Source organism: Mercenaria mercenaria, chromosome 3 (genome assembly GCF_021730395.1).
Source record: "Mercenaria mercenaria strain notata chromosome 3, MADL_Memer_1, whole genome shotgun sequence".
Lineage (NCBI taxonomy): Eukaryota > Metazoa > Mollusca > Bivalvia > Venerida > Veneridae > Mercenaria > Mercenaria mercenaria.
Window position 1 is genome coordinate 46,119,569 of NC_069363.1, and position 24,919 is coordinate 46,144,487.

General features: G+C 33.7%; 2 protein-coding genes across 2 annotated transcripts; both read left to right on the top strand.

The window, feature by feature from the left end:
* The first annotated feature begins 558 nt into the window (after positions 1–558).
* LOC123530228 (uncharacterized) lies at positions 559–10,069 on the top strand. The gene is made up of 2 exons (XM_053538355.1): positions 559–659; positions 4,757–10,069. The coding sequence occupies exon 2, from the start codon at positions 4,886–4,888 to the stop codon at positions 7,352–7,354; it is 2,469 nt and encodes an 822-aa protein (XP_053394330.1). The 5' UTR covers positions 559–659; positions 4,757–4,885; the 3' UTR covers positions 7,355–10,069.
* A 5,968-nt stretch (positions 10,070–16,037) lies between these two features.
* On the top strand, positions 16,038–21,355 carry LOC123524946 (uncharacterized). Its single transcript, XM_053538356.1, has 2 exons — positions 16,038–16,287; positions 18,478–21,355. The coding sequence occupies exon 2, from the start codon at positions 18,663–18,665 to the stop codon at positions 21,141–21,143; it is 2,481 nt and encodes an 826-aa protein (XP_053394331.1). The 5' UTR covers positions 16,038–16,287; positions 18,478–18,662; the 3' UTR covers positions 21,144–21,355.
* Positions 21,356–24,919: the final 3,564 nt, after the last annotated feature.

Genomic DNA, 24,919 nt, shown 5'->3' on the forward strand with positions numbered 1-24,919 from the left:
TTGAGTTTTAAAACAGAATTTTACAAAGATATAGACATTTACCCTTTTGATAAAATGTTTCAGGAACATCTGGTACTGACCATGTGTATAAAACATTACATTGGGCATGCTACAGCCATTAGTTACCACATTGTATGAGTATACTTCTTCAATATACAACAATCAGTACCTTTAGAACAGCATATGTAAAATTTCAAACTACAATGTTGGCTATTACCCTCATAGCATTTCGGGCTTTATCTTCGAAATTTCGATAAACACTTGGGTCAGTATCCATCAACTACTACATAAGCTTATATATTTGTCAATGTGGGTTATTTGATCTAAAATGAAAACTATATGTCCCATATTCAAATTGTTTAGTGCAAATGGTGCAGCTTCTAAACCATGTTAAATCAGTTATAATACTTTAAACGATTAGAATTAGTAATAAGAAAATATTGACAAAAGCAATGTCCATACCAAGTTTGACATTTCCTCCAGTTTGTAGCATTTTGGAATTATCACATCATTTCGTATTATCCGGATAACAAGGGTGTTAATACGCGGTGTACACCTTGAATATCGCCTTTACATCCTGTAACAAAGACTACGTTATATCATACACTGTATCTAAGGATTTCGACTCGGAGTTTAAAAGGCGTTGGAATTGTTTTCAGGTACAATCATTTTATTGTTCTTATATTACATTGGTTTTTATGAAAGGTTAAAACACATTTTTGATTATTACGTAACAAAAGAGTTAAAATCATATAAAATACCTGATTAATGTTCGAAGAATGATACATTGTAGATAAAAAGTATTCAAGTGGGATGTAGAAGGGTACAATCATTTTGACGTTCAGTGGATATTTTCAGATAATACTAGCATCAGTATACCTCAACGTTACAGAGGTCATTTTGATCTGTGCCAACAAAGACATCTTTAATGTTCATATATGTATAACTTTAACAATTCAGCTGCGCGAAAGAAATAAATGCTGTATTTTGTCATTAATGCATGTATTTTTGGACAGAAAGTTATTGTTAATAAGAGGGTTTCTTCAAAACACAATACTTTTATAAAATTATTTTTAAAAATAAGCATCACCTATGTCATTTACAACTTCTGCAGAAAAATTTACAGCTAGACGGAGCGTCTAATTTATGGTTTAGTTATTTGCCTTTAAAAATCAATAAAAATGATCTTTTGGCTCATGTAAAAGTTCTTTTGATTTGACTCCAGGCGTCTCTACATATCACTCAATGTGAAAATGAAACGTTTATCAAATTGCTTTTATTTGCATATTATGTTCACTGGAGGTTGACATTTATTTTACAAAAAATATACTTTAAATGGACTTATCGGACGAAACCCTGACCTTTTTTTTAAAAAAACTAGTAGCTATAGGACTAGTGTGTTTAAAAAGTTAAATAAGTGACTCATAAAATATGTAGAAAATTTATTTCATTTTAACAAATTTAGCAATGGTTACTCAACGATAAATAGCAATACCCCTGCTGTCAAAAATAGCTGGTTAGAATTGTACACAGATTTCTGTTTAGCCGCCTTTACATCTACCGTGCCATAAACTTTATGTAATTCCTGGTGAAAATTTGGTAAATGTTAGTACATTCTAAGAACACGCTCCAACTGCCTTTTTCTAAATGTTAGTACATTCTAAGAACACGCTCCAACTGCCTTTTGGTAAATGCTAGTACATTCTAAGACCACGCTCCAACTGCCTTTTGGTAAATGTTTGTGTATTCTAAGAACACACCCCAACTGCCTTTGAGTAAATGTAAGTACATTCTAAGAACGCGCTTCCATCTGCCTTTTGGCAAATGTTTATGCATTCTAAGAACACGCTACAACTGCCTTTTGGTATATGTTTGTGCATTCTAAGAACACGCTCCAACTGCCTTTTGGTAAATATGTGTGCATTCTAAGAACACGCTCCAACTGCCTTTTGGTAAATGTTAGTACATTCTAAGAACACGCTCCAACTGCCTTTTGGTAAATGTTTGTGCATTCTAAGAACACGCCCCAACTGCCTTTCGGCAAATGTTAGTACATTCTAAGAACACTCTCCGACTGCCTTTTGGTAAATATTTGTGCATTCTAAGAATACGCTCCAACTGCTTTTTGGTAAATGTTTTTGCATTCTAAGAACACGCTCCAATTGCCATAGATAGATATAACAGTGGCCCGATGGCCAGACATTCGTGGAAAAAGAACTGTTCTCAATTTCTTTACTCGAAAATAAAATGAACAAAAATTAGAATAGAATGCCATGTCTTGAGTTCAATTAAATAAAGAAATATGATTCATCACAAAATCTTCATAATGCATTTCAAAATGAATAATATAATCTATATGTACACTTATCTTCTTATCATAATAGGTACAATTGGGTTAAATCACTTAAAAGACACGAATAGAAAGAAAAGTCGCACGCGGACTCATAATCTTACCTTTTCACGCACGGACTACACCTGGGCTTCCAAGACCCGGTGCTAAATGTCGCCAACTTTGAAACATTGCTTGGGATGTAGAATAATTTCATGCAAGGAAGCCATCCAGCTGCCTCACGGAAGGTCGATGCTTCTGTCCAGGGGCCTGCTTGTTCCCGAAATAATGCCGGGGCACTTGTGGTCTTATTCCACCAACAAAAGCTTGAAAGTCGCTATAACTGTGTTGGAGTAGCATACCAACGTCAGCAACCGTAGCCTACGCCGCTCGACAATACTTCATCAGGTGATCACTCAATGAAAGATTTTTATATAAACATTTTTTTTTAAATTACAGTCAGCTCTATATAATGACTTGTTAAATTCGAAAAAGCATTTTAGTTCAGTTTTTATTCCCCCCTCTTCACCATCCCTAAATAGAATAGAAGCATCGCCTAGAACATGAATGACTAGATACGTTGCCTCCAACTCTGCTAACACAACACTTGAAATTTTGTCAATGCCTTTAAGATTACATGTAGTTTTAATAATTTACCTACTTTAAAGGCTCATAATGCCTTTGTTTACTTTGTTTATAATGTGGCTGCCACATTTTTGTTATCAGAATAAAATATATAAATTTCTTGTTAAATTCTACTTTCAGTTATTGTTTTATCTAATATTTGTCAAAGGTTTGAACATGTTAACATAGTAGGAAGTTCTATCAAATACATTGTTTCTGATTACCTACCTTTACGTTTCTAGCTTTATAAATTCATGTACAGTATTGAAAGTATTGCTTTTCTGTGATTATGCATTACATCTATTTCGATCGCCTTTTCAATTGTATTTAACATAAAATGCTAAGCCTAATAATACTTTAATAATAAAATCTCGAACATTCAGCGAATTATACAATCTTCTATTTGTTTCTATTTTAAGAATACAATTGTATAATAGCTTTATTCCCTGTACAATTTTCAATATATCTTTTTCTCAAAACTTGCATTTTGTAAGTTTGTTTGATATTGCCAAAATAACCAAAGGCTAACAAATTGAAGTTTAGAGTGAAAAGGGTTTTTTTTTTAGTCCAGTAATTGCAATGATGTATTTATATGAAACCATTTTAGTATTTAATCAGTGAAGAAATATACATTAGAATAGAACGTAAATAAGTATTATTTTCATCTATAGTTTATTTTAAAGATTTTCTATATTTTACATGTTACAAAGAGACGTCTATCCAACAGTCACCTGTATACTTATTCAAAGTTATTATTCACATCTAAAACCAGTTTCATTTTTCATTTGAATTAAAGCGAGAAGTATAAATCTTTTTTCAGGTCCTTTCCGAATTCTGAAGTTATTCTGAAGTGTTTTCAATCACTTTTAAGCTTAAATTTTAATGTAATTTCTGTTTGTTCTGTCAAAAGTACACACCCAGTGATACTCAAAACAGCTATAAATTTCAATAATGATTTAAACGTAAGATACTTTAGTTATACTTGCACGTGACTTTTATCTTATAAGACCAATAAAAACTTCAGGACAATAAATCTATAAGTTTGATAATGAAGAATATGGCAGGTATTACACATATTTTATACTGTAATGTCATCATACTTAGTTTAAAACTTTATTGCAGTTATATCTTAAATGACCACTGAAGAAGTCTACAAACAAGTCTCTTGTTTTCCTTGTTAAAAGCTATATATTCCGTGCCCTTGAAAAGTAAACCATCAAATATATAGAGGATATTAAAAGAGCGTCTTGTAATACTGAATTTATTAAACGAGTGGAATAATATTTCATCGTTTTATTAAACGAGTTTAATCAGTTCAGTGTGGAATGTCACAAATGTAATAATCTTTTTATGTAAATGGGAAATGCCGAAAACTGTCCATTCTTTCACATAATGGATAGTTTGAGGGTTTTTTTCTGATTTAAAATACGGTCTTCATAAAAAAGCCAAGACTGTCGTGATATTATATAATTTCTCTATTATTGTCCTAATATTGTCCTCTTCAAGGCAAATACAATTCATTGATGCACACGCACGCGCGCACGCCTCCCAACACACACACACGCACGCACGCACGCACGCACACGCACACGAACACACTACCACACACACACACACAATAATGAAAGAAATGCTGCACATTATGTAATAGTGATGACAGAGACAGCTTCAACTGAACAAGCAAATTATATCATATCTTTTGCAATTATCCTGAACGTATTTTATATTGTTGCTTAACTCAGTGACTAAATTAACGTTGCACGTAAATAGAACTAAAATGAGGGGTTTTTTTTTTGTTTTCAGATTGGCTATAGCATTTGGTATGGACATTCCTCATTCATTTTCTTGATTGGACAGTTTAAACGAAGTGTCGTGACGAAACAACGATAAGATTTTCAACTAAGAAGTATGAATTTTTAATTTAACGACCGAATGTGTTTTCATACTGCATTTTCCTGTCATAATATGAAACTGAAAAGAATTAAGCAAAAGATGCTACTTAATAAGAAGCTTGGAATTAGTCGAAAACAGCTGTTTTATTCAATTTGCTTGTGTACTTTAATTGCATTCACTTCATTATGTCTCACATATATCTCAGAAGACTATTCTCCTGCCATTAATGTGAAGTCTTTAAAAAACCGCGATTTTAAAGCCAATGAAGCTTCTTTAATAGTACTAGTTGTGAGCAAGCGTGATGCATTTGACCGTCGTGAGACAATACGAAGAACTTGGGCATCCGGTCATGAACATGTATATTTCGTGGTTAGTGAGCTGTACTGTCCCTATCCACCTGAAAATCGTATCATTGGTACATGTAACCGGAACAATCAACCTGCAGTGAAAGAACGCATTCAATATAACATAGACGAAGAGAGGGAAATTACGGAGAGGCTTCGTAATGAATCAAACGTTGTGTTATTACCTATTACAGACGTCTTTGAAGAATTGCCTAACTTGATAAAAGAAAGTTACCGTTGGGCCCTTAGAAATCATAATGCGAAATGGTTATTACATGTGGACGATTCATTTAATGTTCAGGTACATACAATTAAAAACTATCTTGTATCTAATTTTGACACAAATGAAAATATTATTATGATGTTATTAATACAATGCATATCATCGTTGAAACATACAAGTAAGCCAAATTATCTGACACCATTTAAGTGTGCGTTAAATCATGTTGTTTCGAGAGAAATTGCTGAATACTTAGTGGATGGACTGGATGCAGTATTTGAATATAAGTACATAGAAAACTCTAGCAGCATACAAGTTTTGGATACACCTCTGATAAAATCTGTTCATCGAGAAGAGTTTGGTATGATGACACATAATGGAGGATGCAGTAATACAGCAGCTATAGTGCTTGATTTGTGTATTGAATATAACATGAATACTTGTTTAGACGGCACTACTTATTCACTGTCGGAAAATCCTTCCGATTACCTACATTCGGATAGATTTGACCTAATCCCAAAAATGGTTTACGCCTATTTTTATGTTTTTAAAAAACAAGTGCCATATGCAATCCGAGATGCATATTTAGAACATATACGTGTGTGGAATAATTTCAGAGAATATTGTGGTATGAAAGAAATCTGGTTTGATTCAAAGGTTGCATGTAAAGAGAAAGACGGCAGTTCTGATTTCATTTCATCGTTCCATAAAACAATTGAAAATGTAAAAGAGTTTGGATTTAATCCTAATATGTCAAGGATTCCAGTTGATAGGGATGGATTCATCAACAATGGTGCACATAGACTAGCTTCGAGTGTAGTTTTATCAAAGGAAGCAACTTTTGAACATCACAAATACAAAGAAAATAGCGGTTGGGGCTATAAACATTTTAAACGTCTAGGTCTGTCAGAAAATTCGTTTGATCTGGTTTTGTTGGAATGGATCAAGATTCAGTTGAAACTGCCAGATTTGAATACATTAATTGATATTGTTTCGGTATTTTCAAACGATAATAGTAAAGATGAGAGAATGCGAACGATTGTCAAAGAACGATGTTCAAAAGATAATGGTATTGTATATGAGAAATATGTAACCATTACAAGAGGAGGAGCTCGACAATTAATTTCTCATATGTATGGACAACAGCCGTGGCTGGAAACGAAAATTGAACACATGCTGTCAAGATTCACACACTCAACATTTACTGTTTTGTTTTTATTCGTGTATACGAAAAGAAGTACTGATCTAGTTAAGTGTAAACATGAAATAAGAAAACTTTATAATGATAAAATATTCAAATCAACCGCTCATATACCAGATTCAAAAGAAGAAAATCTAATTTTAGCGGAAATGATACTTAATCCTAATTCTATCCAATTCCTCAATTACGCTCACAATGCTCCTGACTGTAAATTTATTGCAAAAGAAATAGCAAGTCGTTTTTCTACTGCACCAATAAAAACATTGCCTGGTATATATATAGGTACAGATGACGTCATGATTGACTCGGGATCAGTGCTTGGATTTTTTGAACTGCGTAGACGTACAGACGTAGACCTTTTGTTTCTAAACGGCATTGATAAATCTATTCTTGGAAATCATAATGGAATATCTATACAAGCTCATGCTTTTAAATTTAATTCCATTTCCAAGGAGCGGGCATGGGGTGAGGACCATTTTAGTACCACAGGGCCGCAAAATCAGTATGATTTATTTTATGACCCTCAAAACTATGGCTACTGCTATGGTCTTAAATTTGTTTCATTAAAACAATTAGTGAGGTATAAAATGCATCGCAATGAACCGAACAAAGATTCCTATGATGTCGCCCTTATAAATACACTTTTGGATACACTTAGTATTCCAAATAAATGTCCGAACCTGCACGGAAAATTACTCCATTCAGTAATTGTATATCTTACGTATTTATTGTATGCTCGTTAAGGTAGTTATGCACCTTCGAACCAACATTATTACAGGCACGGAAAGTAACTTTTGGAGGATCTACCGACTTTTCGCAAACCAGCTTGACAGTTCTGTAACATTAGCCCTTACCATGCTGGACACGATGCGACCAGTGTAGACCAAGATCAGCCTGCACGTCCGTGCAGTCTGATCATGGTCTGCACCGTTCGCTATTCAGTCAGTAAATTTTCAGTAAACACCCCATGATAAATGGTACTGCCCAAATTGGAAGATGGACCAGTCTATTATAGAAATTTAACATGTAAGGGTTTAAAGGCTTTATTGATTTGTTTTAATAACTATTTAGGAGAACGTTTGATTTGATATTACACTCGGACAATTCAAACCAAAACCAAGAAATTAAAGTACATTTTACACAATTCCTTCCCAATCGTATATCCATAAAACAAGTATCATTGTTTACCCGGTAGGTTATCTCTCAGTACAAGTTTAACGTTTCCAAATAATCTCCATTTTCCAGTAAAGCAGCTTTTATATTAGTATACAAAAATGTACATGCACGCATCCTATCAAGGTATAGAAAGGACTTAATCAAAGAAGATACAGATTTCTGGAAGATTAATTAATTTTCATTCAGTCATATGCAGTTTACGTATTTATTGGTTCCGTCCAGTATTTGTCCTTAAAAGTGACAAAATTATTTCTAACAGTCTGAATGTATTTTGTTTATTTGTGTATTTACATAACAGGATATTAAATCTCATCGGTCGTCATTCGTCAACTGGTTTCCTAAAACAGGTTCTTTCCATTAATAGCTACTATTTGATCCACTTTCCATTCACAAGGTTTTTACTTGGTTTATCTTTAAATGTAGGACATTTCCATTGATATCATACATCGTTCTAAAATACTTTGAGGGTAGTAATAGGATATTTTCACAACATATTGACTAAAAAAATCGATTTTGGTGGTGTATTTTCATTTTCACTTTGCAGTCACATCTGACATCATTTTTTGAAAGATTTAATTGTGACTATATTTTTAATCGGATTGTTATAAATTTGTCATTATATCTAAAGTAACATACAAACAACATATTTCATGCAAAGATTTGATTCTGTATTTTTTAAAATAATGTAATTTCTAAAATTGTGATTGTGCCCTGAATTTTACAATAGAATAGATACATACATTTTGTATTTGACCATTAAAAAATTAAAAAGAAAAAGAAAATCCTTATACCACCCTAGGACACCTTTACTATTTTAATAGTTTATTTCTGGATCTTAGAAAAAGCCAGAATTCAAGAAAAAATTACAGACAGAAGGTCGATATCTGCACCAAACTTGATTTGCAGTTTCCTTATGTGAGCCGTTTTATTTTTTGTAATTGATTTGCTCCAATGTACATAAAAGCTGCCCACCTCACTAATCAAATTAACCCTTACCCTGATAAATTTCTATATTGAACTTATCCATCTTTCAATTTGGATAGTACCATTTACTGTTAAAAGGGGTGCTTACCAAAAAGATACTGACTGAATGGCGAACAGTGCAGGTCATGATCAGACTGCACGGATGTGCAGGCTGATCTTGGTCTGCACTGGTCGCAATGGCAGAAACACTTGCCGCCAGCAGGCTAGGGGTTAAAAACAGCCACAAAACGCTGTATTCAGCATCATCATGAACCTCTATCACATTTGTATTTGATTTTATTCTACTGCACACAGATATATCTGAATAGACGAAAATAAACAACATTTAATCAACCTTATCGCATGGACGCACTAAATTTCGTCTGTGATACTGTACTTGTCTGCCCATTTATCATCGTAGATCAGTAATAGTGTGCACTATATTTGTATTTGTTTGTTTAATTATCACCCTACATATGTTCCTGTGTACATATTTATCATCCTACATCTGTGCTTAGTTTCTTAAATATCACCCTACCTGTGTACTTGTGTGCCTACTTATCATCCTACATATGTAGTTGCGTGATTCTTTATCATTCTAAATCATTGTTTGTACCGCCTATTTATCATTCTACATAGGTACTTGTTTACTTATTATTTATCAGCCTACATATGTATTGTTTGTCTCTTTCATCAATCAGTAGGTGTTTGTCTATTTATCATCTTACATCTGTACTTCTGTTATCCTGCATGTATGCCTATTTGTCATCCAACATTTGTATTTGTGTTTCTATTATTTATCCTAAATCTATATTTGTGTTCAGAGTGTGTACCAAAGAATATGTGATCTATTGTTTATCTACCACCACAAAGCTATTTGTTTGTCCTTTCGTCCGTCCACCAATTCGGCCAAAACATTCCAAAGGGATTATGCCTTTACATCATCAATAAGTTGACTACTAACATCACTGACCATGTTTAAAGCAAAAACGTGCAGTTTTCCATCTTTTTGTTAAAAGGTTGAGAAAACAAATCTCCAAGGCTATAAAAACATTTAGTGTCGGGCCAAAGGTCGGATTACCGGAAACAAAACTTTTTAGGCCTTATATGTGTTTATACATGTTTTTGGCTCTTCCTCCATGAATGTATACCACTACTTTTGATATGGTTCACATGTAAACAATGTGTAATGTCTAAGTATTATGCATTTTAATTGCATTTTGACGGAGATTTTATTGTGAATCGTACAATATCCATTTTGAAGTTTTAATTCTGTATTAAAGACTTATCTGTGGGTTTTTATATAGGCAAAGAAGGAAAATTTTAACTAGCGGAGAGAATATTCTTAAACTTTGCATGATTATAAAGAATTATATCAGAAACAAATTTATGCAAATAAATGGGGGTCCCTATGCTACTTTTTGCATAAATTTGTTTCTAATATGATCCTCTATGATCATGCAAAGTTTAAGAAAACTCTCTCCGCTAGTTAAAATTTTCCTTCTTTGCCTACATAAAAACCCACAGCTACATCTTTAAATATATGTTCATCTAGTATCTCATTTTTCATTTAAGAAAGGTTTTCTTGATTATTTTATTAGTAAAATTAATAATTAATGTAACTTTTTAATGTTTTTATATTCATACAGAGTGAGACTATAAACATATCTTTTACTGTGACATCAAAAATAAAGATCCAAAACTTCTTTACAGCTTTGTTTTGCTTTTAGGTTGAGTTAAAACTTGACTTTTATTACTTTTGATGTTTATGTTTACTGATATGTACAATACATATTCACTATAATAATGTTGTAAAAATTACTTGAAGTTGTCGTAGGAAGAATACCGAGTATTTGCATGAAAAGCATTTGCGACAAAACGTTTTGGACTTAGATAAAATGTAATGTGTAGAATATGCACATCATATTATTTTGTTTGTCAAGCCCTCTGTCTCTTCACCCGTCTGTCTCAAAACATAAATCCTGCGTTAAGTAGTTGAATATTTTTCATAAATCCTGACACTTATAGATGATTTGAGCCGCGCCATGAGAAAACCAACATAGTGGCTTTTGTGCAGTCTGGTCAGGATCCATGCTGTTCGCTTTCAAAGCCTGCGCAGTCTGGTCTGGATCCATGCTGGTCGCAAAGCCACTATGTTGGTTTTCTCATGGCGCGGCTTATTTTTTTTTAGAATATGCAGATCCTTTAATCAAGCTTCATTATAAAGCTACGTGGTTCCTATCGCATCAAATATGAAAAATGCTGCGTGCAGTATATGACTACTTAAGCAACTGTCTTTATGGTTCTCGCATGTCCTTACTCACCAAATCCGCGTGAATGGCCCTACTTTCCAAAGGATCAACCCCTACAAAGAATTCCCAACAGATTTCTCTTCTTCTGGGAATTTCTTCTCTTTACCTGGATAAGAATGGTTACTAATAAACTGAATTGTAATTAAGTTTTACAGCTTAATTATTTACCATATGCTTTTATCTACCAACAGATAATATTATGCATTTAGATAAAGGATTAGTGTTTAATTAAACAAACGTTTAATTAGTTAATCGGGCATCGTCATTTTTTGTCGTTTCCATGACCCTACAGAATTAATTCGGCTTCCTTAATGTACATGTCATTCAGTAATGTAGATACAGAGGAAGGACATTGCAGAAAATGACATTCCGCAAAGTTTCGTGTAAATAATATTTGTGTTTGCAAATGTTTAGCTGTATCAAACCAACGTTTTAATATCTTTTGAATAATGGTTAGAGGTTGGAATTAAAACGCGGCATTGGTTTGTTGAAAACAAATGTGTAGGGAAACACGTAAGAGTAATTCGAGTGTGGGATGTTGTGTGTTTGGTTTAAACAATATTTATTTTCCAAATATGTATCATATAAACATTTATTAATGTGATAGGATTGTATTAAAACCTCTTTCCTGTTGTGTGTTTGGTCCCTGGTTGCGTCACACCAAAGACATGAACAAGAGCTGTCGGATGACAGCGCGCTCGACTATTCGAAGAACTGATTGAAGAATGGGGTCAAAATATTTCTACAGATATTCAAACAAAAGAAAAAATACATTAGACAAACAATGCTCCCGTATTTGTGGATTTCGATAAGTTTTGCACTAAATGGCAATGTGTGAACCAATTTCAAAGTCAAAAAAGGGCCATTATTCAGCCAAAATAGTTGTCAGAGTTCTGTACTCTTGCCTACAGATAGAAATCATGATGATAAACAAGCGTTCAGAGTTTAAAAGCCATATGTTAAATAGTTTTGACAAAACATGGACTTGTATGAAATCAGAACCAATTTCCAAGTCCAAAAAGGGCAATAATTCAGCCAAAATATATGACAGAGTTATGTACTCTTTCCTACAGATAGAGACTATTATACTGAACAAGTGATAAAAGTTTCAAAGCCATATGTCAAACACGTTACACAAATATAAACCGGTACGAAAAACTTAACCAAGATTTCTTAGTCAAAAGGGGCCATAATTCAGCCAAAATCCTTGATAAACTTATGTACTCTTGCCTATAACTGGACATGGTGATGGTAAACAGGTGTTGAAAGTTTCAAAGCTTTTTCTTCAAAGACTTCGTCAAAATATGAACTGGTACGAAAAACTTAACCCAGATTTCTAAGTCAAAAGTGGCTATAATTCAGCCAAAATCTTTGACAGAGTAATGTACTCCTGCCTATAACTGAACATGGTGATGGTAAACAAGTGTTGAAATTTAAAAGCTTTATCTCAAAAGATTTTGACAAAATATGAACTGGTACGAAAAACTTAATCATGATTTCTAAGTCAAAAGGGGCCATAATTCAGCCAAAATCTCTGATGGAGTTATGTGCTCTTGCCTATAACTGGCCATGGTGATGGTAAACAAGTGTTGAAAGTTTCAAAGTTTTATCTCAAAAGACTTTGTCAAAATGTGGACTGGTACGAAAAACTTAACCAAGGTGTGACGCCGACGCCTTGGTGAGTAGGATAGCTCTACTTATTCTTCGAATAGTCGAGCTAAAAATGGTTCTGGATGGCTTCCTCACATGAAGAGTTCCACGCCCTTAATGAGACTCGAACCCACAACTTCATTATGATCATAATGTATCGGTACGACTAAATGGGATTACAGAATAAAGCGATCACTTTGCATTTATGAAGATCCGCTCAAGAGTTATTAATCTGATAATGTATGTGTTATCCCTATATTGCACAATTTCGGAAACATGATCATTAATTTAAACTTTAAGGCAATAACATTTGTACTATGTACACTTAAATTAGGTTTAATCAAACTGTGTATAGATAAAAGTTTGAAGTCAGAATAAGTAGTTTGAACGTTAGAAGTAAGAAGTCAGAAATCAGGAAGTTAGAAGTTAGACGTTTGAAGTTGGAAGTTAAAAGAGTGGAAGTTAGAAGTCAGAAGTGGGGAAGTTGGAAGTAAGAAGTGTGGAAGTTGGAAATCAGAAGTCAGACAGGAATCAATAAGTTAGAAGTGTAGAAACTGTAAGTAAGAAATGGGAATGAGTCATATCATGATAAAGACTCATGCAAGGTTTCATAAATTTACATCAAATACTTTTTGAGCTTGGCACGTCATTAGGTAAAATGTGCTTTTTTACTATTTCAGGGGCCATAACTTTGGAAATACGGGGTGGATCCAAACGAAAAATAGGAGATGCGCAAGTTTATATATCATGATAAAGACTCATGCAAGATTTCGTCAATTTATATCAAATCGGTCTTGAGCTAAGGTGATAATGTGCATTTTTGACAATTTCAGGGGCCATAACCCTTGAAAAAGGGGGCGTGGCGGAACCAAACAAAAGGTAGGAGGTGCACAAGTTCATATCATGATAAAGGTTCAGGCAAGATTTCATCAATTTATATGAAGTACTTGTTGAGCTAGGCGCGTTACAAGACGAAAATATGCATTTTCGACAATTTCAGGGGCCATACCTCTGGAAATAGGGGGCGGCACCAGACGAAAAATAGAAGGTGCGCAAGTTCATATCATGATAAAGACTCATGCAAGACACCGCCGTATGAACACGTCTGCGGATGTCTCTAAATTGTTTTTTGTACTTTTAACATGAGTAAATGTTGAGTTCTGCTCAACCCGGGGCTAGAGGGCGTGGACGGTAGCATGCATTTCCACTACCGTCCATGAACAGGCTCAATCAAACCGAGCCTGCAACATTTTCGTTTTTGTTGTGTTGAGCGACCTGTGGAGTTTCCACTTTTTCTATTCATCAATTTTTATGAAGTACTTTTTGAGCTAGGCGCGTCACAAGGTGAAAATGTGCATTTTTGACAATTTCAGGGGCCATAATCCTTGAAATAGGGGGCGGAACCAAACAAAAAGTAGGAGGTCCACAAGTTCATATCATGATAAAGGTTCATGCAAGGTTTCATCAATTTATATGAAATACTTGTTGAGCAAGGCGCGTTACAAGGTGAAAATATGCATTTTCGACAATTTCAGGGGCCATAACTCTAGAAATAGGGGGCGGCACCAGACAAAAAATAAGAGGTGTGCAAGTTCATATCATGATAAAGACTCATGCAAGGTTTCATTAATCTATATGAATTACTTATTGAGCTAGGAGCGTCACAAGGTGAAAATGTGCATTTTTGACAATTTCAGTGGCCATAGCCCTTGAAATAGGGAGCGGAGCCAAACAAAACGTAGGTGGTGCACAAGTTCATATCATGATAAAGACTCATGCAAGGTTTCATTAATTTATATGAAGTATTTTCTGAGCTAGGCGCGTAAAAATGTGAAAATGTGCATGTTTGGCTATTTTAGGGACCATAACTCCGGTAATAGGGGACAGAGCCAGACGAAAAATAGGAGGTGCTTAAGTTTATATCATGATAAAGACCCATGCAAGGTTTCGTCAATTTATATGAAATACTTTATGAGGTAGACGCGTCACAAACTTCGCACGAACGGACGCACGTACGGACAAGACCAAATGTATATGCCCCCTCCACTCTGTTGTGGGGGCACAAAAAGCAAATGGTACCGAATTTCAAACTACTGAAATCACAAATACATGTAGGTATGATAACGGTACGCATGTGTCAAAAAAGCAGCATATATCTGTATTATGTTAAAATCACGGTGGTGATATGTACACCGGATATATATAAAACAGATTAACATAAATACACTTGACTTTATGATCAAATGATTTATTTTTTATGTTTCATGCATTGTGTTGATGTATTCGTCCGACTACGCAGGGTAACACACAGTGTTTTCATTTACAGTTAGCTATCAATGATAGATATATATTTTGCTGTCTAGTTGCAAAGTTAGTATGGCCACAATCAAATGGTCAGAAATTTGGGATTTCTTTTCAAAAATCACACAACAAAGTAAACCGGAATTGAATATATCGTTATTGCAAAGTATGTACTTGCTGTGACGGAGATATTCATGATTTGTCTAAAACAGATGAAGTCCGTGAAATGACTTGATGCACAGACGATTATAAAGTGATTATCCATTGCAGACTTGTAGTTAATTGTTCTTTGTGTTCTATGTTGTATTTAAAGCACACCGACACTATTGTCGGGTATTTTGCTACCCGTCCAGCTATTGATTGTAGAGGAAGACTAAAAGTGCACCATCCCATTTTTTCAAGCACAGGCGGGCATATACATAAACAAGTTTTTTTTTCAAACACACAACGGAGAAGAACAAGTGTTTATAAGCCAACAATATTAACCACTTGGCCAAGGAGGCCTCTTTCTGCAAAATGCATTAATATTTTGACACAGCTGACAAACGTAGGGGAAATATTTCTAAAGGTAAGGCTTGAAATGATCAGAAGGAGGCATACATTATAACAGTAAAGTAAAAAAGCAAAACAAGGACATAATCTGCGTACAAACTGTAACATATGTTCAAATGCTAATCTCCGGACAGGTTTTTCTCATAACCACTATACCCAGTACAGTAGTCTATACCCACTACAGTAGGATAAACACTTATAAGGGTTAATGAAATTAAGTTCAGCTGTTTTTATGGGAAAAGTTTAACCACTGAATGTAAAATAGCACGATTCAAAACATAATAGTTTCAGCATCAAAGTTATTAATTTCAATGAATTCAATCAACTGCTAATCTCGTATTTTCAAGTAAAACACTTCAAAGTTTGGTATCTCTTTGGCATAAGATATTACATTTTATCCCCGGTTGAGTAAAATGAAAACACCACAGTTTTTGCTGTTATATCCGGTGTACGCTTCTCCAGCGTGATATTACTTGAGCGCAGACCATGAAGTCTTTAACAATACAAGTATTATTGATTGGTATGCTTCGCGTTGAATGTACCGGACTTAACTACCTTATATTACTGAAATATGGAGTGATAACACATGTATCTATTTCAGTTGATTGCAATTACATGCTTTTTGTGAACATATGGAATTCAACTCGGAAAACTCGGAACATCATATATTGGAATGGGCTAGATAGTTCATGATGTTACGCTATTAAGGAAGTTATAATGTGGTAAGTTCAGTTTTAAATAAAGAAAACATAAAATAGAAATACGAAACATGAAATTCAAATTGTGTTAAAGGTGAAAAGGTGTGCAAAATTGTGCACCTGTGATGATGCTATATAGGTAATTTAATAGTTTCCTAACATATCAATTCATGAAGTAGCTCGTTTGAAAAAAAAAACACTACAAATACCTGTCATAACACAATTATTCTGCCGTTATTCGATAAACAGCCATTTTCCGTTTATGTTATCCGATACATCATAATTGCTAGTAATAAATATTAAATTACCATTTATTGGATTTTAAACGAATTCTTTTGTGTGAAGTGTTTGCTCGTATGCTTGTTTACATGGTTGCGACAATACGAGGGGTAGTCAATAAAATCCCTCTGTGAATGAATTTGTAATGGTTTGAGATATACTAATAAAAAAATAATAATGATAAATATCAAGAATACATCAGTAGATTTTTTTTCCGGTTGCCGTGTTTAAAGCCGCGTACTGATTTTGTATGAACAAATGAAAGTCGCTGAGTGTAAGAAAACTAAGTAGTGTCCGATGATGCAGTTAGTACGAAATTATATGATTTGAATTTTATGAAAGGTAAGATATGGCATGCCACAAACATATTTCATTACGCAACACACATATTTGGTGTAGGACATATATATAATACTATAGAATAATTATCAAATAAATACATTTTTAAAGATACAGTAATATTTTAAAAGATGAAATCAGTATTACGATCTACCACAAAAATATTGATGTATACAACACAAACACTATTTAGACCAAATATATGACATTATAAAATAAAACATTTGAATTATGCGTTATAGATGCAGCGATATTCAAAATATATATTACTGATTTAATTTTGCAACGTTTAACACTATAAATATGTATTTTATGTGAGTTTCAGATCAGATTGGTGTGGTTTCTAAAATATCATTTTTACGTGAATTTGTTGATGGACGTTCACCTAACTTGGCCAGGAACCTTTTTTTTTATGGACCTTTATGAATTATTGTGCTTCACAGAACTTCAGGACCACCAGTGCTTAAAATAGAAAAAATGCATAAACGACTTGTTCTCAACTGAACAAATGATAGATTTTTTAAAACTTGGAAAATATTATTTACATTTAAGATAAATTTGTTGCTTTACATGATACAATAAAAATATTTAAGGGCAAAGGGTGGAAGTCATGTGAACAACGTAGGGCTTTCACGACTCTTTCTATCAAATAATTTTCTTATATATATTAAGTTTAAGAGCAAAGTTCCGGTCGCCTTATGATAGCAAGGATTATAGTTTTATGGTACAAGTCTTAATTTGATCTGCTCTATCAAGCTCGCAAACGTCTTTTACCGCATTACAAAAGACACCATCAGTATTATTATGCTACTTTTGAAAAAAAGAAAACTTTAATAAATTTTTCTACCATCCTATCAACATCGAAAGAACTCAATAAAACATTTAATACATTGTTTTATAATCTAGATACTCTTAAGACAATAACCATTGTTTTCGTACTCAAAGATAAAAATGAGTTACTGATATGTGAGATTCAAATTCAGTTCTTAGCATATAGATGATATATTAACCTTTAGTATTAGTTATCTGTACTTTCGGGATTAACAGAGTTGCCGTTCACTTTTAAACGAAAGTACATTTACCTGTATCTAGTTTGCCCAACCTATCCATTTTTCAAGCAGTTCATATTTCAGAATGATACAAATCTGATCAAAAAGTTATAAAACATTGATAAAAGATTGTTTCAATTTCTTAATACTGTACATTTATATATATTCCCGATGGTTTTATTTTCGCTAATATTTGTAGTTGATAATCGCGAGTACACTCAAATCGCGAGTATGCTTCAAATCCCGAGTATACTTCAAATCGCGGTTATACTTCAAATCACGTTTATACTCTTCTACTGAAGATAATGATGATGCTGATAATACCACTCGTAAATCCAGATTAGTCGTTAAAATTAAAATTAATCTGCATCTTGTCCTAAAACATAAACTCTCACGCTTCGCGAATTTGTAAATACCGCGAAGTAAGGCTGCTATACATGAAGTCGCTAAATAAATCCTACGTAAAAATAACCACTTTACAACATTCCCAGTATATTGCTGCTTTAAGAAAATATCTAAAAAATAATTGTGTTGATATTGTTTTCAGATTAACTATAAATACAAATGAAGGACACAGTTATAAACACATGCAGTTGATGGATTGGACATACAGATACAGTCTTACGACGGCAATGGGATTTCATGCAGACGAAACAACACATGTATAATGATAACACCTGCGAGACGGACACTCGAAGCTTGAATTGCATTTTTTGTGAAATATGAGTGCAAATGAAACAGTCAACCATAGCTGAGTCCTCTTACCTCACATCTTTCTTAGAGGATGCTAGTTTGAAAATGAAATTGAAAAGGTCAATGCAAAAACTTATGATACATTGCAAACTGAGAATGTTTCGTAAACAACTGTTTTTCCCAGTAAGCTTATGTTTGGTAGTTGCATTAGCTCTATTATTTTTCTCTAGAAACTCATTTAATCGTATAAATACTGACACTTTTCATCACCAAGATTTTAAATCTACTTTTCGTTACCACGACTTTAAAGCTACTTTTCATCACCACGATTTTAAAGCCAATGACATGTCTTTGCTTGTACTTGTTGTGGGTCAGCGTAATGCATTTGACCGTCGTGAGACAATACGAAACACGTGGGCATCTGCTCATAAACATGTATATTTCGTGGTTAGTGAGCTATACTGTCCCTTTCCACCTGAAAATCGTATATCTGGCACATGTAAACCAAATAATATATCTGCAACGAAGGAACGTGTTCATAATTACGTACAAAATGAAGAAGAAGTTACAAAAAAGATTCGTAACGAATCAAACGTTGTTTTATTACCTATTGTAGACGTCGCTAAAGAATTGCCAAACGTGATTAAAGAAAGCTACAAATGGGCCCTACAAAATCATAATACAAAATGGATCTTACATGTAGAAGATTTATTTAATGTGTACGTAGACTCATTTAATGTTGCAAGTAATTTTGATCAAAAAGAGAATACTGTTTTCATGTTGTTGAGACAATGCATATCTTCAGTAGACACGGGTAAACACACAAATAGATCACGCCATCTGACACCATTTCAGTGTGCTTTGAACCATTTTGTTCCGAGACAAGTTGCTGAATATCTAGTGAATGGACTGAATGAAATTTTTGAATATACATTTAAAGACAAACAAAACTACAGTACCGTACAAGTGCTTGATTCCAAACACATGAAGTCAGCTCATCGAGAAGACATTGCTTTTATGACAGTTAATGCAGAGGTTTATAATTCAGCAGCAATAGTACTAGATTTATGTATCAAACATGAAATGAATAATTGTGTAGACAACACTACGTATACACTATCTGAAAACCCATCTAATTTCCTTAATGCGGGAAGGTTCGACTTAATCGTCAAGATGGTTTATGCATATTTTTACGTTTTTGAGAAACGAGTGCCAGATATAATAAAAGTTGCATATTTGAAACATCTACAAATAATGAATAGTTTTGAAGAAAGCTGTGAAATGAAGGACGTTTGGTTTAATTCAAAAGTTACGAGTAAAGAGCAGAAAAGCAGCTCTGATTCAATTTCATCGTTTCACAAAACAATTGAATCTGTGAGAAAGTTTGGATTTAATCCTAATATTTCAAGGATTCCAGTGGATAAGAATGGGTTTATCAGCAATGGTGCACATAGACTAGCTTCTACAGTCGTTTTATCACGGAAAGCAAGTTTTGAACAACACACGTACAAGCACATTTCTGGATTCGGATATAGATACTTTCAAAGTTTAGGAATGTCTCAAAACGTTTTTGATCTTGTTATGTTGGAATGGATGAGAATTCAGTTGAAACTACCCGACTTAAATACACCGATTTTTATTATTTCAGTATTTTCGAACGATGATAGTAAAGATGAGAAAATGCGAACGATTGTCAAGGAACGATGTTCAAAAGATAATGGTATTGCATATGAGAAATCTGTGATCATTACAAGAGAAGGAGCTCGACAAGTAATTTCTCATATGTATGGACAACAATCATGGCTTGAAGCAAAAATTCAACACATGCTTTCAAGATTCACACACTCAACATTTACTGTTTTGTTTATATTCATTTACACAAAGAGAAGCACTGATTTAGTTAAATGTAAACTTGAAATAAGAAAGCTTTACAATGATAAAATATTTAAATCTACAGCTCATATACCTGATACAACAGAAGAGAATCTAATTCTAGCAGAAATGATACTTAATCCGAATTCCATTCAATTTCTCAATTATGCCAACAATGCGCCTGACTGTAAACTTATAGCAAAAGAAATTGCCACTCGTTTGTCTTTTGCAGCAATAAAAACACTTCCTGGTATATACTTAGGTAGGAATGATATCATGGTTGACTCGGGAACAGTACTTGGCTATTTTGACCTTCGTAGACGTACAGACGTAGACATTTTGTTTTTAAACGACATTGATAAATCTATTCTTGGAAATCACCATGGAATGAATATACAAGCTCATGCTTTTAAATTTAATTCCATTTCCAAAGAGCGGGCGTGGGGTGAGGACCATTTCAGTGCTTCAGGGACGAGGAATCAATGGGACTTATTTTATGACCCTCAGAACTATGGCTACTGCTACGGTATTAAATTTGTTTCACTAAAGCAATTAGTAAGGTACAAAGTGCAACGTAATGAACCGAACAAAGACTCACATGACGTCGGTCTTATAAACAGGCTTTTAGAGACCATTAAAAAAAAATGACGCAATCCGTCCAGAACCCCCCCCCCCCCCCCCCCCCCCCTATTAATATTTGTGTTTTGTATTTATCTTATGTTTGTTAGATTCTGAATCACAAGGCTATTCATATATTGCATTTACACCCTTGCCTTGTTATTTCTCCTCTAGTATACTTAGATTTATATTAAGTGTTCACAGCGCATTCTGCAAAGAAAATAAATGAAGTTTTAAATGATTGAATTTAGTCTTTGTATCTAGTGTATATACACTATTGGTAACAGTATTATGTATATTTTGTAGTAAATACATGCTGCGTTAGAGCATTTGTTAAAAGAAGGTTGATTCAAAATGGCCTGTCCAGCAAGGGTTTGGGTTTGTTTGTCCAAACAAGACGTATAGGAACAATATTCTTTATCAGTCAAACCTAGTCAGGTAAAGAAGAAAATATCGAAAGTTAAAATAGATAACGTGAATATAATGAAAGATCCATTGACCTTTCCCGTAAAAGTTACGTACCTGATAATAACATGATTACATATGCACGACTCAGGGTCACAAATCCTATTACAATGCGATCTGAACTTTTTTCTATTTACTGATGAAACTCGATATCTCGAATTTATTTATCCCAAAATTGCGGCTATCTCGGAGACTTTTCCAAGTCCCGTCCTTTAAACATGTGCATAAATATATCATTTAAGTCGAAAGTCGGTTATCTCTAAATAAAACGCCCAATCCTTTGGAATTCGAGATACCGCGTTTCAACTGTATTGTATTTTAATAACTACGCCTATAACCATTACGTAAAGGGTCACTGAATCCTACTAAACTAGACCATAAATTGTAGATAAATACATCCAGTCCCTAGTCAAGGAAAGTTGTAATACATAAATCATGAATTGACGGAGTTACTGTCCATAAGTATTGACGTGTCACTCATGAATATTCCGTATGTTTCTGTAAATTAATTTTCGATGTCCGAACCTAAACAGCGACTCCAACACAAGATATACAAGTGGCATGTGCAGATGTACCTGTGCGGACGAAACGTTTAGCTACCAATCTCGGATTAGTGGGTTCGATACTTCTGTTTGACCATAACATGTTTTATTTCATTTGTAAAGTTATAACGCGGGAAAGTTGTAACACTTATCGTGATAATTTTTTTTATTTATTGAAAGAAATACACAAATGTTTAATATTCGTCTATGTACATATCAGGAAACGTCTTTCAAAATCTCGACTAAAATCTTCAGGACCTGACAAGTGTTCGTTCATTCAAAGGTCAATTCAAACGAATGGCGTCAGTACACGATAAAAATTAAAACATAAAATAAGCACTAGATCTAAAAACAACGTGAAAAATATGTTTCATAAAGTAATGTGAGAATAAAGGCAATATCGTTTAAGGTTTAGGAGTATGTCATCAAAACACAACAATATTTGATAAACGAACAACATCTTTACCAACAGTCTACCTGACCATAACATGTTCTTTCGTACTGTCCCGTACGTTGGATACTTAAAATATGTTGAAAAAGTTGCCCCCATTAACCCCTTTAAAATGAATGTCAAATGTAATAAAATAAAAATACCAAGCAATTGCTGAAAACTACGTTACACTTAGTTTTGTAAAATTTCAACGCTGGGACATTATTGCAAATGCATCAAAACGAACATTTGAAACATGCTGATGAAAATGGTTAGTTTTTAAACGTGTTTAACTGTCCGGAAGTGTGGCCCCTTTACGCAGTCCTTTTTTGGAATGCAATGTATATATCAGTTTATGACCCCTACTGGGAGAGAAAACTCAACACCTAGTTGTTGTTAAATGGTCATGGGATGACCTTGTTTATTTGTAAAACATGTCAGAGATAATCATTTAAGAGCAATAATTGTAATACGAATGTATAAACGTTGTACCGGAAACCATTTTTAATATAAAAACAGTCAGTGGAAACAGATGTATAAAATTTATGAATGGAAACGAAATGTAAAAAAGGGTTCATTCGAAATGGAAATATAAATGGTTCGTTACAAGAACTAGATGTCTGGTATGACAGGAAAACAACATCAATAACAACAACAACAAAAAGTGGGTTTTGGGTTTTTTTTTTACATGGTTACCTCCTTATATTGCTTACTACAGTGGTGTAGGGGATGGCGGTGGGTAAAAACAGTATGTCCCTATGTTGTCGTTGTACCGGAAATCATTTTTAATATAAAAACAGTCAGTGAAAACAGATGTATAAAATTAACGAATGGTAACGGAATGTGAAGGGTTCGTTCGAAATGGCCAAAAAGATAGATATTTGTTAAAATTCTGTTAAAATTTGTTTAAATTGTATGGTAAGGAGGCACCCAGTTTACACGTGATATAAAATATTCTGTATATAAATGTATAAATGACTGCAGGACTAGAACAATATATATGGACATAAGAATGAGCATTAGGCAATAAATAAATACAACAAAAATTCGCAGTTTAGCAAATAGACAATCATAATGTTTTTCTCAAACTTGACGCTGCAAATACTATACCAGATATTGCTTAAAACAATATATCATGCACATCAATGTAGAAAGGGAAACAATTGTTTAAACATATTGCGCAAATTGACTTTAAACACAAAGTCTAACCCTTAGAGTGAAACCCTTATACTAGTACCGAAACATTATATATATATATATATATATATATATATATATATACCTATGTTTACGCATATCTCAGATTCAAGAAGCTAAAACAGTTTAACTATTCTCTTACTCATGCGGATGTGTGATTTGAAGTATATTAGCAAGTTACTAGTATGCGTAACAAATCACAGACTACTTCTTTCTTTTTGCTACTAACTATTGTCATGCATGAACAGAATATAATACATGTGCCTATCAAATCTATCTTTAGCTAGTCTTTAACACCGTGAAGGCAAATAATGAAGGACACTATTCAGAAAACCTGTCACAAAACGGGTATGGTCCTTTGTTTACATTCAACCCAAGCTAAAGTAAACCGATTAATCCGGTTCTGGCCAGTTTTTGGCTGAACTAAATTCCAGACATGCCGTCATGTTCCTGACGTGTAGCCCCTCCCAGAACCTGTCATAAAATATTGCTTTTATGGAAAGTACACTATCTAAATGACAACTTAAATAAAATAACTGAATGGTCCAAGCGTAGGTTGGTAACTTTTAATCCGAACAAAACAGAAGTGGTATTTTTTACACTCGGATCTGAAGTTAAACCTTCTCTTTACTTTGATAATGTTCTTCTTGATTATATGGACAGTCATAAACATTTAGGAGTTACTTTTAGATCAGATGGTAAATGGCACGATCATATCAATAATATACTTTCATCTGCCTCAGAAATTCTAGGGTCAATGAGAGCTTTAAAGTTCAAACTAAAAAGAAATACTCTAAATCAAATTTATATATCCTACGATGTCCGTTTCTATCGAACGTCTTCTTAATGAAATTGGTTGGGTATCTCTGTCCGATAGACGAAACATTCAAAAACTTTTTACCATGTATAAAGCCAAACATCGTACATTACCGGACTATCTATTAAATTTAATTCCAGAAACAGTTACTAATGATGTGCCCTATCTTCAAAGAAACAGGAATGATTATATACTAGTTGCTCGTCGCACGCAAATTTTTGCCAACTCGTTTATTCAATCAGCTTCTTCTTTGTGGAACGATTTAGAATCCAAAATTCATCCACAATTGATATTTTTAAATCAAAACTTAAACCAAAATACAAACCTCCTTTTGTACCCGCATATTTTTGTATTG

Excerpts from the sequence above, each read along its gene's own strand:
- LOC123530228 (XM_053538355.1), top strand. The coding sequence starts at position 4,886 with ATGTGTTTTCATACTGCATTTTCCTGTCATAATATGAAACTGAAAAGA.
- LOC123524946 (XM_053538356.1), top strand. The coding sequence starts at position 18,663 with ATGAAACAGTCAACCATAGCTGAGTCCTCTTACCTCACATCTTTCTTA.